General features: G+C 42.7%; 1 protein-coding gene across 4 annotated transcripts in view; it reads left to right on the top strand.

Moving 5' to 3' along the window:
• LOC135556154 (kinesin-associated protein 3-like) overlaps nt 1-15951 on the top strand; it is a 52831-nt gene that overhangs the window by 17634 nt on the left and 19246 nt on the right. For all 4 annotated transcript variants that reach the window (XR_010457954.1, XM_064989118.1, XM_064989117.1 and 1 more), the window contains exons 10-11: nt 3681-3843; nt 15169-15269. Coding sequence is in view for 3 of the 4 variants with exons in the window: in XM_064989118.1 (XP_064845190.1) it covers nt 3681-3843; nt 15169-15269 (264 nt within the window). In the remaining variant the exon portion in view is untranslated. The remainder of the gene's footprint in view (nt 1-3680; nt 3844-15168; nt 15270-15951) is intronic.

Below are 15951 nucleotides of genomic sequence, written 5' to 3'. Positions count from 1 at the left end.
TACTTAAGCCAGTACATGTCCAGGCCCACCTGAAGTTTGCTATAGAGCATTTGGATGATCCAGAAGAAGATTGGGAGAATGTCATATGGTCAGATGAAACTAAAATATAACTTTTTGGTAAAAACTCAACTCGTTGTGTTTGGAGGACAAAGAATGCTGAGTTGCATCCAAAGAACACCATACCTACTGTGAAGCATGGGGGTGGAAACATCATGCTTTGGGGCTGTTTTTCTGCAAAGGGACCAGGACGACTGATCCGTGTAAAGGAAATAATGAATGGGGCCATGTATCGTGAGATTTCTGAGTGAAAACCTCTTTCCATCAGCAAGGGCATTGAAGATGAAACATGTCTGGGTCTTTCAGCATGACAATGATCCCAAACACACCACCCGGGCAACGAATGAGTGGCTTCGTAAGAAGCATTTCAAGGTCCTGGAGTGGCCTAGCCAGTCTCCAGATCTCAACCCCATAGAAAATCTTTGGAGGGAGTTGAAAGTCCGTGTTGCCCAGCAACAGCCCCAAAACATCACTGCTCAAGAGGAGATCTGCATGGAGGAATGGGCAAAAATACCAGCAACAGTGTGTGAAAACCTTGTGAAGACTTACAGAAAACGTTTGACCTCTGTCATTGCCAACAGAGTATATAACAAAGTATTGAGAGAAACTTTTGTTATTGACCAAATTCTTATTTTCCACCATAATTTGCAAATAAATTCATTAAAAATCCTACAATGTGATTTTCTGGATTTTTTTCTTCTCATTTTGTCTGTCATAGTTGAAGTGTACCTATGATGAAAATTACATGCCTCTCTCATCTTTTTAATTGGCAGAACTTGCACAATTGGTGGCTGACTCAGTACTTTTTTGCCCCACTGTATATGTTTTTTATTATTCTTATCTGTATTCCGTCATGTGAAATCCATAGATTATTAGGGCCTAATGAATTTATTTCAATTGACTGATTTCTTTGTATGAACTGTAACTAAGTCCAATTTTTTGAAATTGTTGCATGTTGCGTTTTATATTTTTGTTCAGTGTACATAGTCCCCCCATTGTAGGGGACAAACAGTATTGGGACTCGTTTACTTATGTGTTTGTTTTAAAGTAGTCAAATGTTTAGTATTTTATCCAATATTCCTTGCACGCAACAATTACATTGGCGGCAAGGTAGTCTAGTGGTTAGAGCTTTGGACTAGTAACCGAAAGGTTGCAAGTTCGAATCCTTGAACTGACAAGGTACAAATCTGACAGGCAGTTAACCCACTGTTCCAGGCTCTCATTGAAAATAAAAATTTGTTCTTAACTGACTTGACTTTTAGCTTAAATAAAGGTAAAATAAATAAAAAGCTTCCCCCTTGTGACACTACAAACTTGTTGGATGCATTTGTTGCTTGTTTTTGTTGTGTTTCAGATTATTTTGCGCCCAATAGAAATTAATGGTAAAAATGCATTGTGTCATTTTGGAGTCATTTTTATTGTAAATATCATACCCCCTCCCCAAAATGCTAACCTCCCCTGTTGTAATGGTGAGAGGTTAGCATGTCTTGGTGTGATATTTGTGCATCTCACATAATAATAATAATAATAATAATAATAATAATAATAATATTATTAATATATTATTATTAATTCAGGACTATCCATAGTCATGGTAGCATCCACATTAATGTAGAAGTGTTTGGAAACATATTACATTCTTATTTACAATAAAAGTGACTACATTATTTACCATTCATTTCTATTGTGCACCAAATAATCAAACGCAACCAAAACAAACAGGAAATGCTTCCAACAAGTTTGTAGTCACAAACTTGATGTGATCATTGCGTGCTAGGAATATAGGACCAAATAAAGTTTGGACTGCTATAATACACATAGTGCATTCGGAAAGTATTCAGACCCCTTCACTTTTCCCACATTTTGTTACGTTACAGCCTTATTCTAAAATGGATTCAATTACATTTTTCCCTCATCAATCTATCCACAATACCCGATAATGTACATTTTTGCAAATTTATAAAAAACAGAAATAAGAACCCGTGGGCCGTGAATTATCATGCTGAAACATGAGGTGATGGCGGCGGATGAATGGCACGACAATGGGCCTCAGGATCTTGTCACGGTATCTCTGTGCATTCAAACTGCAATCGATAAAATGCAATTCTGTTTGTTGTCCATAACTTATGCCTGCCCATACCCTGTTTTTGCTATATCATTATGGGGTATTGTCTGTAGATTGATTGAGGGGGAAAACAATTTTAGAATAAGGCTGTAACACAACAAAATGTGGAAAAAGTCAAGTGATCTTGATACTTTCTGAATGCACTGTAAGTGTGTTAGTCCCAAATGTTTTGGTCCCCTAAAATATGGGGGGGGGGGGGGGGGTGCTGGTTTTTCATATGGATGAAAATACCTTCAATGTAAAGCTGACAGTCTGCACTTTAACTTCAGTCATTGAATCATTTAAAATCTACAGTGCCGGAGTACAGAGGAAAAAACAACAAATGTATCGCTGTCCCAATACTTTTGAAGCTCACTGTACATACAAAGTCTCAGGTCCTCTGAGTTACTGTAGATTGAGAATGTATAATAATAATATTATTTTGTGGTACTTGTTAAAGATTTCTACTAGTTTACATTTAGTTAGTTACTGTTGATGCCTTCTCTAGTACAGTTGTAGGTCTTCAGTGATCATTGCTTTTACTTCCCTGTCTTACTGCAGTCCCACCTGGATCCAATCTCAGCCAGTTTGTGTGCCTTTTTATTAAAGCCAGACTGAGATAGGAACAGTTTTTTTTTCTTTGTTTCCTTTTAGTGTATCTTTGACTCTGATAAAAGAACCCTTCGGGGTTCTTGCCCATTGTCTACATGAGTCCAGCAGAACAGAAGAGTATTGCTCTCATCATGTTATTCACAGTGTATCACTGTATCTCAGGGGAAGGTTTTAGTTGCAGGCTGATTAGCTACAAAAAGATAATTGGTTAGCGATTTGTCATCCATTCTACTTATTCACACGTTTGTATTCAACACCAGATAACAGTTGTAAGATGGCTTTAGAACTGTAATTGATTACTGTGCAGACACACTTTGTTGGTGTCAGTGGATTTCCTTTTGAACACAGTAGCAGTGTAATTGACACACACACCCACACCTCCAGTCCCAGTGTGCAGGCCATATGGTTTGCTACTCTTCGTGGTGCCTTAGACTGGTCCTTGATGCGTCTGCTCAACACTTGCACCTACCTGTCAACACTGCTTTCTCTTTACATTCAGGACAACATTCTTCCCAAATTATAAAATAAGTTGAATTTGTTTGAAGTAATTCATTGAATGAACGAAGTTAAAATGAAATTGACCCCCAACACAGGTGAAGTCTGTGTTGTTGAAGTTGGCGCCGATAGAGATGACAGCTTCGCTTCTAGTCCTTAGGAAACTGTGCATAAGCATTTTGATACACTCGCAATAACATCTGCTAACCATGTGTATGTGACCAATAAAATGTGATTTGATTTGTCTGACGTCAAAGAAAGTATCATTGTGGTCTCTCTGTTGCAGGAACGGGTATTGTGAGATTGGTTGTTGAAGTAGTGTTTGTATCGGTGCACATTTATATTGGGTTGTGCCAAATGACTTGTTGACAATGTCTCCCTCACTGTCTCCTCTCTGTTCTCTGGTGTTCAGGCAGAGACATATGCTGTGGAGAAACTGGCCAGGCTGCTGCCCTGTAAGCATGAAGACCTACTGAACACTACACTGCGCCTGCTCCTCAACCTCTCCTTTGACACATGCTTCCGCAGCCAGATGGTCCAGGCTGGACTCATCCCCAAACTCTCCTCACTGCTAGGTACACTACTCAATGACACAACTGTGTATGTGTGTAATGGCCACCAGAACCAGAGCCAGCGAGGCCTTCTCCTGAAACTAGATCCTGTGTGTGACTGGTGTGTAAGCACGTCCAGGGGGTCATGTGGCACGCCTGGGAGCATCTGTGATGGGCCTTTTTAAAACCTCTTCAGGGAGGTCGGGTAATGTGCATAATTAATATAATATATTTTTTAGAATAATACGCTGGACCGCAGCATAAATTATGTTTTTGCAGGAGCTGGCCGGAAAGGCTGAGGGGTCTACAGGATTTTTACTTTATGAATGAGACACACACTTGTGCACGCACATGAGCGCACACGCATATGCACACACACATGATATGCAGGTGCATGGCAGTCCACGCTTAAGCTAAAAATAACATTTACTTGAGATCAGATGTTTCCTATGAGGTGACGGTATAGAAAGTTGTCTTATTTGAGGGTATTTCCATACATATCTGATTTACCGTTTAGTAATGAAAGCTCTTTAAAGCTTACATCTCGTCCCGCATTTGAAAATGTCATAAGTATTTGGACAAATTTAACTTAGTAGTGTAGGTCACATATTCTAGCACGCAATGACTAAATCAAGCGTGACTCTACAAACATGTTGGATGCATTTGCAGTTTGTTTTGGTGGTGAATGGTGACTGGAGTAATTTTCTTTCTAAGTGAGTATATAAGATGTCTCTGTACACATCTAAACCAATCCTAGTAATGCAGTGTTTTAAGAAAAATCATGAATGGATCATGACTAATGATGAGAGAGTTTATTTAATTTAACTAGGCAAGTCAGTTAAGAGCACATTCTTATTTACAATGACGGCCTACCAGGGAACAGTGGGTTAACTTCCTTGTTCAGAGGCAGAACGACAGATTTTTACCTTGTCAGCTTGGTGATGCGATCCAGCAGCCTTTCGGTTACTGGCCCAACACTAGGCTACCTACTGGCCCAACACTAGGCTACCTACTGGCCCAACACTAGGCTACCTACTGGCCCAACACTAGGCTACCTACTGGCCCAACACTAAGCTACCTGCCGGTCCAAATGCAGGTGCATTGTTACCAATAATGAGGGAGATTAGCATTTTTGGGGGGTGCATGTTCTTTGTCCCTCTAACTGTCTCATTCACCATTCATTGCTGATTATCCAGAATTAAGGTAGCATCCACATTCACGTAATGAATGTTCAAATATTTTCTATTCTTACTTGCAATAAAAGTGACACAAAAAAATGTCATTTTTGGAGCCACTGTCTAAATTAGGGTTGCAAAGAGAGGGTATGTTACTCCCCAACCCGAGCACTCCGTTCTGCTACCTTTGGTCTCTTGGCCCTCCCACCCATATGGGAGGGCAGCTCCCACTCGGCCCAGTCGATGCTCTTCTCTGTCCTGGCACCACAAATGTTGGAACAAGCTTCCCCCTGAAGCTAGTCCCTGTTGAGTGACAACCTATGTAATTTCCTAGGTCATTGTTGTCTATGCTCTGTTAAAAAATGGTGGTTGTCGAAGACAACTCTCATCTCCATGGATAGTTGAAAAGTTATGAGGGAAATCAGAAGTCTCCAGCTTCAGAAATTATTTCCAGTCATTGGCAACAGAGAACTGGAAGGAAAGGAGGAGGTGTACCTGCTGAATATGGGGCTTACAATATATTTTATTTTGATTGTTAATTTTCACCTACAGCAATAGTTTTGCTTTAAACAGGGTCTGTGGTCATTTTTAGATATATAGGGTAAAGTTGATTTATCATTTTATAACGAGGACAGCAATAACTTTTGCGAAGGCGCACAAAATAAGCTCACTTCGTTAAAAACGTAATAACCATTCGATTTTTAGATGTGGGTGATATCCTTTCTTGTGCTATACACTGAACACCTGCTCTTTCCATGTCCTTAGACTGACCAGGTGAATGCTATGATTCCTTATTGATGTCACTTGTTAAATTTACTTCAATCATTGTAGAAGAAGGGGAGGAGACAGGCTAAAGAAGGATTTTTAAGCTTTAAGACAATTGATACATGGATTGTGTATGTGTGCCATTCAGAGGGTGAATGGGCAAGACAAAATATTGAAGTGTCTTTGAACAGGGTATAGTAGTAGGTGCCATCTGTACCAATTTGTGTTAAGAACTGCAACGCTTCTGAATTTTTCACATTCAACAATTCCCCCTGTGTATCAAGAATGGTCCACCACCCAAAGGACATCCAGGCATCTTGACACAACTGTTGGACGCTTTGGGGTCAACATGGGCCAGTGGTAACCGATGTGAAATGGCTAGCTTGTTAGCGGTGGTGCGCGCTAATAGCGTTTCAATCAGTGACGTCACTCGCTCTGAGACCTTGAAGCAGTTGTTCTCCTTGCTCTGCAAGGGACTCTGCTTTTGTGTCATCCCGTCATCCCGTTAACAGGGTCCAAAGAAGGGCCAGATGTATACAGAATGGTGTTTGCTTAGAGGTGGATCAGGGAATCACCCGCAGCAAGAGCGACAACGTTGACATATACAGAGAAAAGAGTCGGCCCGAGAATTGAACCCTGTGGTACCCCCATAGACTGCCAGAGGTCCGGACAACAGGCCCTCCGATTTGACACACTGAACTCTGTCAGAGAAGTACTTGGTGAACCAGGCGAGGCAGTCATTTGAGAAACCAAAGCTGTTGAGTCTGCCGATAAGGATACGGCAGACTCTATTGACAGAGTCGAAAGCCTTGACCAGGTCGATGAAGACTGCTGCAAAGTACTGTCTTATCGATGGTGTTTATGATATCGTTGAGTACCTTGAGCGTGGCTGAGGCACCCGTGACCAGCTCGTAAACCGGATTACACAGTGGAGAAGGTACGGTGGGATTCCAAATTGTCAGTGATCTGTTTATTAACTTGGCTTTCGAAGACTTTAGAAAGGCAGGGCAGGATGGATATAGGTCTATAACAGTTTGGGTCTGGAGTGGCCCTTTGAAGAGGGGGATGAATGTGGCAGCTTTCCAATCTTTAGGGATCTTGGACGATACGAGAGGTTGAACAGACTTCGTAATAGGGGTTGCAACAATGGCGGCAGAATTTTAGAAAGAGTGGGTCCGGATTGTCTAGCCCAGCTGATTTGTACGGGCCCACGTTTTGCAGCTCTTGCTGAACATCTGCTATCTGGATTTGGGTGAAGGAGAGCTGGGGAGGCTTGGGCAAGTGGTTTCAGGGGGTGCAGAGCTGTTAGCCGGGGTTGGGTTAGAGGTCGTCCGATTAATTGGAATGGCCGATTAATTAGGTCCGATTTCAGGTTTTCATAACAATCGGAAATCAATCTTTTTGGACACCGATTTAAAAAAAAATATATATAATTATTTTTTACACCTTTTATTTAATTTTTTATTTAACTAGGCAAGTCAGTTAAGAACACATTCTTATTTTCAATGACGGCCTAGGAACGGTGGGTTAACTGCCTCGATCTGGGGCAGACGACAGAGCCTGCCTGTTACGTGAATGTAACAGAAGTCAAGGCAAGTTGCTATCTACCATTAAACTTATCTTATAAAAAACAATCAATCAAGCAATCATAATCACTAGTTAACTACACATGGTTGATGATATGACTAGTTTATCTAGCTTGTCCTGAGTTGCATATAATCGATGCGGTGCATATCGTTGCTCCAATGTGTACCTAACCATAAACATCCAATGCCTTTCTTAAAATCAATACACGGAAGTATCTATTTTTATACCTACATATTTAGCTAAAAGAAATCCAGGTTAGCAGGCAATATTAACCAGGTGAAATTGTGTCACTTCTCTTGCGTTCATTGCACGCAGAGTCAGTGTATATGCAACAGTTTGGGCTGCCTAATTTGCCAGAATTTTACGTAATTATGACATAACATTGAAGGTTGTGCAATGTAACAGGAATATTTAGACTTATGGATGCCACCCGTTAGATAAAATACGGAACGGTTCCGTATTTAACTGAAAGAATAAACGTCTTGTTTTCGAGATGATAGTTTCCGGATTCGACCATATTAATGACCTAAGGCTCGTATTTCTGTGGATTATTATCTTATAATTTAGTATATGCTTGGATAAAGCAGTCTGACTGAGCGATGGTAGGCAGCAACAGCCTCGTAAGCATTCATTCAAACAGCACTTTCCTGCATTTTGCCAGAAGCTCTTCGCTGTGCTTCAAGCCTATCAACTCCCGAGATTAGGCTGGTGTAACCGATGTGAAATGGCTAGCTAGTTCGCGGGGTGCGCGCTAATAGCATTTCAAACATCACTCGCTCTGAGACTTGGAGTAGTTATTCCCCTTGCTCTGCATGGGCAACGCTGCTTCGGGGGTGGCTGTTGTCGTTGTGTTCCTGGTTCGAGCCCAGGTAGGAGCGAGGAGAAGGATGGAAGCTATACTGTTACACTGGCAATACTAAAGAGCCTATAAGAACATCCAATAGTCAAAGGTTAATGAAGTACAAATGGTATAGAGAGAAATAGTCCTATAATTCCTATAATAACTACAATCTAAAACTTCTTACCTGGGAATATTGAAGTCTTATGTTAAAAGGAACCACCAGCTTTCATATGTTCTGAGCAAGGAACTTAAACGTTAGCTTTCTTACATGGCACATATTGCACTTTTACTTTCTTCTCCAACACTTTGTTTTTGCATTATTTAAACCAAATTGAACACATTTCATTATTTCTTTGAGGCTAAATTGATTTTATTGATGTATTATATTAAGTTAAAATAAGTGTTCATTCAGTATTGTTGTAATTGGTTTTTGGTCCTCCAATAAATCGGTATCGGTGGTGAAAAATCATAATCGGTCGACCTCTATTTGGGGTAGCCAGGAAGAAAGCTTGGCCAGCTGTAGAGAGATGCTTATTGAAATTCTCGATTATCGTGGATTTATCAGTGGTGACCGTGTTACCTAGCCTCAGTGCAGTGGGCAGCTGGGAGGAGGTGCTCTTGTTCTCCATGGACTTTACTGTCCCAAAACTTTTTGGAGGTAGGAGCTACAGGATGAAAATTTATTTTTGAAAACGCTAGTCTTTGCTTTCCTGACTGACTGCGTGTATTGGTTCCTGATTTCCCTGAAAAGTTGCATATCGCGGGGACTGTTCGATTTTAGTGCAGTCCGCCACAGGATGTTTTTCTGCTGGTCAAGGGCTGTCAGGTCTGGAGTGAACCAAGGGCTATATCTGTTCTTAGTTCTACATTTTTTTGAAAGGCGCAAGCTTATTTAAGATGGTGAGGAAATTACTTTTAAAGAACGACCATGCATTCTCGACTGACGGAATGAGGTCAATATCCTTCCAGGATACCTAGGGCCAGGTCGATTAGAAAGGCCTGCTCGCAGAAGTGTTTTAGGGAGCGTTTGACAGTGATGAGGGGTGGTCATTTGACCGCGGACCAATAGCAGATGCAGGCAGTGATCGCTGAGATCCTGATTGAAAAAAAGCAGAGGTGTATTTGGAGGACAAGTTGGTCAGGGTGATATCTATGAGGGTGCTCATGTTTAATTTGTGTGAGGACACGCAGGGCCTGGGTTAACCTCCACATCACCTGAGGAACAGAGGAGGAGTAGGATGAGGGTACGGCTAAAGGCTATCAAAATTGGTCGCCAAGTGCGTTGGGGACAGAATAAAAGGAGCAGATTTCTGGGCGTGGTAGAATAGATTCGGGGCATAATGTACAGACGGGCATGGTGGGGTGCGGGTACAGTGGAGGTAAACCCAGGCACCAAGTGATGATAAGAGAGGTTGCATCTCTGGACGGGCTAGTTATGCTGGGTGAGTATTATACCCTAATGAAGACAGCTTGGCTGTCAATGTTGGATATTACATTTTTGCATCTGAGCTCCTAGAGTGTGTGGCTCTCCTTTATTTTCATGCTGGGTGAGGTCATCACGTGTGGGAGGTGGGACAAAGGAGGTATCTGAGGCATGTTGAGTATTACTTGGGGCTCCGCAGTAAACTAAGACAAGAATAACTATCCTAAACAACAGTGTGCAAGGCATATTGACATTTGAGAGAGCCATAAAGGAATCACAGGTGTTGATTGGGAGACCTAGCTAAGGCAACAATGGGTAAGACAACAACAGCTAATCAGCTAAGACAACAACAGGTAAAATGGTGATGAATGGGCAGAGAGGGTCAGGATATCTACATACAGGGCCTGAGTTGCGTCTGACAGATATACAAAAAAATAAACAAAATGGAGTACCGTGATTAATGAACAGTCCAGCAGGCATCAGCTATGTAGCCAAGTGATCATAGGGTCCAGTGAACAGGGAAGCCGCGGGTAGTGCTAGCACACTGGAGACACGGCGTTTACAGTTAGCAGGCCGGGGTAAGTAGAAGCGTCTGCTCTGACGTCCAGCGAAGGCCAGTTGAGGGCGTTAAGTTGGTGGACCAGTCGTTGTGGTACGGCGGGGCGCCGTGTCGACGAAGGGTTCAGACCAGATGGACGAAAGAGGTAGTTGTAGTAATTTCCTTTGGAAAAATGAATGTGTTTATGCAACAAATGTTAGTTTATCGCATCAAGCCGAATCGCATCAATTCATTCTCTAATCAAACCGAATCGCACCGAATTGTTTCAAACTAAACCGTATCTTCCTGTATCGTATCGGAGCCTGTGTATCTAGATACATATAGAATCGACTTGAAAGGGAAAGGTGCGCATCCTTACTATACAGTGCATTCGGAAAGTATTCAGAGCCCTTGACTTGTCCAATATTTTGTTACCTTAACCTTATTCTAAAATGGATTAAATAGTTTTTTCCCCTCATCAATCTACACACAATACCCCATAATGACAGAGCAAAAAAGATTTTTAGAAATGTTTGCAAATAAAAAAACTGAATGTAACATTTACATAAGTGAGCCATGAAGTGCTTTGAAAGGCTGGTCATGGCTCACATCAACACCATCATGCCGAAAACCCTAGACCCACTCGAATTCGCATACCGCCCCAACCGAGCCACAGATGACGCAATCTCAATCACACGCCACACTGCTCTTTCTCACTTGGACAAAAGGAACACCTATGTGAGAATTCTGTTCATTGACTACAGCTCAGCGTTCAACCCCATAGTACCCACAAAGGACCCTGGTACTAAACACCTCCCTCTGCAACTGGATCCTGGACATCCTGGCGGTTCGCCCCCGGGTGGTAAGGGTAGGCAACAACACATCTGCCACGCTGATCCTCAACACTGGGGCCCCTCAGGGGTGCATGCTTAGTCCCCTCCTGTACTCCCTGTTCACCCACGACTTTTTGATATTTGAATTTTTTATTTTATTTAGTAAATATTTTTTAAACTCTATTTCTTGAACTGGATTGTTGGTTAAGGACCTGTAAGTATTAATTTCACGATATTTGGCGCATGTGACAAATACAATTTGATTTGATTCAGACCCTTTACTCAGTACTTTGTTGAAGCACCTTTGGCAGCGATTACACCCTCAAGCCTTCTTGGGTATGACGCCACAAGCTTGGCACACCTGTATTTGGGAGTTTCTCCCATTCCTCTCTGCAGATCCTCTCAAGCTCTGTCAAGTTGGGTGGGGAGCGTTGCTGCATAGCTATTTTTAATGTCTCCAGAGACATTCGATCGGGTTTAAGTCCGGGCTCTGGCTGGGCCACTCAAGGATATTCAGGGACTTGTCCCGAAGAAACTCCTGCGTTGTCTTGGCTGCGTGCTTAGGGTCATTGTTCTGTTGGAAAGTGAACTGTCGCCCCAGTCCTGAGCGCTCTGGAGCAGATTTTCATCAATGATATCGCTGTACTTTGCTCCGTTTGTCTTTGCCTCGATCCCGACTAGTCTCCAAGTCCCTGCCGCTGAAAAACATCCCCACAGCGTGATGCTGCTCACACCATGCTTCACCTTAGGGATGGTGCCAGGTTTCTTCCAGATGTGATGCTTGGCATTCAGTCCAAACAGTTCAATCTTGGTTTCATCAGACCAGAGAAATCTTATTTCTCATGATCTGATAGTCTTTAGGTGCCTTTTGGCAAACTCCAAGTGGGATGTCATGTGCCTTTTACTGAGGGGCTTCCGTCTCGCTACCATAAAGGCCTGATTAGTGGAGTGGTGCAGAGATGGTTGTGCTTCTGGAAGGTTGTCCCATCTCTACAGAGGAACTCTAGAGCTCTATCAGAGTGACCATTGGGTTCTTGGTCACCTACCATTGCACAGTTTGGCTGGGCGGCCATCTCTAGGAAGAGTCTTGGTGGTTCCTAACTTCTTCCATTTAAGAATGATGGTGGCCACTGTGTTCTTGGGGACCTTCGATGCAGCAGAAAGTTTTTGGTACCCTTCCCCAGATCTGTGCCTTTACACAATCCTGTCATGGAGCTCTACAGACAATTCCTTCAACCTCATGGCTCGGATTTTGCTCTGACATGCACTGTCAACTGTGGGACCTTATATAGACACGTGTGTGCCTTTCCAAATCATGTCCAATCAATTTACCACAGGTGGACTCCAATCAAGTTGAAGAAACATCAATGGATGATCAATGGAAACAGGATGCGCCTGAGCTCGATTTTGTGTCTCATAGCAAATAGTCTGAATACTTGTAAATAATTTATTACTGTTTTCTATTTTTAACAAAAATAAACTTTCCGCTTTGTCATTAGATTGCTGAGAATATATATATTTTTAAACCAATTGTAGAGTAAGGCTGTAATGTAACGAAATCTGGAAAAAGCCCAGGTGTCTGAATACTTTCCCGACGGTACTGTATATTAATACACTTTTAAGTTAATCAAGTATAAATTACCATATATTACCTGTTGATTACCAAAATTACTGAAAGTTCCTGTAAAGTGTTGGTAGTTTTGCAACCCTTGTCTGTATACGTACTTAGGGGAGTGTACATATCATTGACTACAGCTCAGCGTTCAACACAATAGTGTCCTCAAAGCTCATCAATAAGCTAAGGACCCTGGGACTAAACACCTCCCTCTGCACCTCACTCTGCAACTGGATCCTGGACGGGCCGCTCCCAGGTGTTAACAACACATCCGCCACGCTGATCCTCAACACAGGGGCCCGTCCAGGATCCAGTGCAAACGGCCCAGTACGTTACTGGGGCCAAGCTACCTGCCATCCAGGACCTATATACCAGGCGGTGCCAGAGGAAGGCCCTAAAAATTGTCAATGACTCCAGCCACCCTGGTCATATTCTGTTCTCTCTGCTACCACATGGTCCAAGAGGCTTCTAGCCCCCAGCCATAAGACTCCTGAACATCTAGCCAAATGGCTATCGAGACTATTTGTATTGCTCCCCCCCTCCACACCACTGCCACTCTCTGTTGTCATCTATGCATAGTTACTTTAACAACTCTACCTACATGTACATACTACCTCAACTAACCGGTGCCCCCGAATATTGACTCTGTACCGGCACCTTTTATATATTGTTATTTTTTACTGCTGCTCTTTAATTATTTGTTACTTTTATCTCTTGTTCTTATCTGAAAATGCACTGTTGGTTAGGGGCTCGTAAGTAAGCATTTGGCTGTAAGGTCTACCTGTTGATTTGTAATACCTGTTGTATCCGGCGCATGTGACTAATAAAATTTGATATCATTTAGAGCGTGTTCCGGTGTGTTCGCATGTATGATTCGCTCTCTCCAATTTCTCTTAAACGTTGGGCTACTGTTTCACAGTATGTGTTAGGGGTGTAAAGGACATGCAAACTTTGCGAGGTGGAATTGAGGTACAGTAAAGGTGTGATGCTTAACCATCTGAAAGGGATGCACCATGAGACCCAAACCATTGTGAGTTCACTAGAAGTTAAAAAAAAAATCTTTCTCTCACGGATCACCCCCACCACCCCCAAAAATGGCAGTTTAAACTTAAGAATCTTTTCCCATTTGTCACATCCCTAGTATGTGTGTGGGTGTTCAGTATGTGTGTCAGTGTGGTTTTCAAGCTGCGCAGAATTGAACTCTTAATCATCCTATTGGCTCTGTCCTGTTTTCTGTGTAGAAGTACTGTCCAGAGATTTCCCTCTTATCTCCAGAGAGTACCACGTTTAACTCACAATTTACTCCAGAATCATTCCATTTGGACAATTTCACAATGGACCTTTTCTTAGAAGCCATTTGATGTGCGTTATGGGTTTTCTCTTTGAAGACTGAACCAGTACTCTTATTTACTCAGTAAATTGCACTAACAGAATAGTATACTGTCCACAGAACTGCCCCAGGCGCCACTAATGCATGGTGGTATGATTTTATGAAGGTTGGGTGGTTTTAAATCAGAGCAGGGTGTAATTGGAGTTTAGCTCTTTCACGAACTGCCCCTGAACACTCAAATTAATTGTTAACGGCTCTCTGCTCTTTTTTTTCAGTGGGGTTCTAGTGGTGTTTAGAACATTTAATGGGGTCTCTCTCCTTCCCCATAAAGGATCCTCCATGTTCCTACTGGTGTAGTGAGGGACTTTTCCAGGTCAGGCGGGGGGGAGAGGGAGAGAGCTCATGTGAGGCAACAAGTGTGTGAGCGTATGTGTTAAGGTATAGGTTGAGGGCTCCACTAATGAGAAGCACGTGTGGGCCAATCACAGCACTGCAAGGGCCTGAGCAGTGTACCTTTTAACTTATTAAAGGCAGTAAAATTGATGCTTCCTCCTGTTTTCCCAATTTAAACCTCCAAGACGTTTCTTTTCTCTTGTTTCCAGGGGTTCGGTGAGCACATCTGGTACCAGTAGGCCTGCTACTGTATGTGATAAGGCTGCTTGCCCTGCATGGTCACTGACCACTGGTTAGGTTGGGACTAGTTCGAACTGGACTGGGTCGGTCTGGTCTGTCAGATCTGTGGTCCTTCATCACCCTAGTTCTTACCCAGTGTAGTCGGTCACTGCAGTCACTCTCCCTCTAGAAACTAGTGTTCATGAAACAAGGTCCTAGGCCCTCAAACACCTAACCCCATGATGTTGGTGAGCTGCATCTGGAGCGTCCTGCAGTGGTTTGGGTCAAACTCATAAACACTCAGAGTGCTGCCTGACAGATTAGCACTAAATCATAGTCAGAGCCATGTTCTTTAGACTACTGTAAAATAACCTCTTATAAACCTGCAATAAGAAAATGTGTGCATTGTCTTTAAATGACTAGATTTTCTCCTAAACCATATCCTCCTAGAGAGGTGGTTAACTATGTTATTTAAGCTGTATTGTAATGGACGTACTGTATGTTGTGCACTAGCCTCGTCCAAGACTTTTGGACATTTGAATCTCCATGAAGCAGAAAGTAAGTACAGCTCCTCATTCATTCATCCATTTACCCCTCTCTGTGCTTCTCTTCTCTCTGTTTATGTTTCAGCTGACGAGAGCCAGAGACAGCTGTGTATGTGCATTCTGTACCACATCAGTGTGGACGACAGATTCAAGTCCATGTTTGCCTACACGGACTGCATACCACAGGTAAGACTGGGTAGTGTATACTCTAGGGTCGGGGGCTGGGGCCATAGACCAGACAGCATTAGCATCGAGGCTAACAGCCTTGGAATTATGCATGAGGAAAAAGGGGTGTAGCGAGGGAAGGAAGGATGGGAGGGATGGAGAGGGTGGGAGAAATGGAGAGAGCGGAAGGAATAGAGAGCGGCAGGAATGGGTGGAGTGGTAGGAATGGAGAGAGAGAGAGGAATTGAGCTGGGGGTTTTGCACATGCTACATTTGCACCCAAATCGCCAAAGGACGGCTGCTCAGCCTTCACTCTCATTGATGACAGGTCTATGTTTTTTTTAAATGTCTTTCCACTTATTGGAGTGCTGGAGAAAGCCTTGCATCCTTCATCTAACCAGCCCTCAGTGAAAAAGGACTTTATCCCCATCTTTTCCATAGTATAGGCCTTTTTGATGTACGTAGAATGCACTAATAGGGAATATCTAGATTTTAAGTGTACATGATGTTAGTGATGTCAGGATGAAACTGAGATGTCATATTGATTGAGTTAAGTCTGATTGCATCTGTCTTTCATCATTGGTAGATTAGTTAAATGCTTATTTTGTTTGTCTTGTGAGATTGGGTGTAAATGGGGGCCAGATGCTCATAAACAGGGTTGTTTGTTTAGTGGGTCATGTCGCCAGTAGATCTGCCCTGCGGG

This window comes from Oncorhynchus masou, chromosome 15, assembly GCF_036934945.1.
Source record: "Oncorhynchus masou masou isolate Uvic2021 chromosome 15, UVic_Omas_1.1, whole genome shotgun sequence".
Taxonomy (NCBI): domain Eukaryota; kingdom Metazoa; phylum Chordata; class Actinopteri; order Salmoniformes; family Salmonidae; genus Oncorhynchus; species Oncorhynchus masou.
This window is presented reverse-complemented; position numbering and strand designations above follow the sequence as displayed.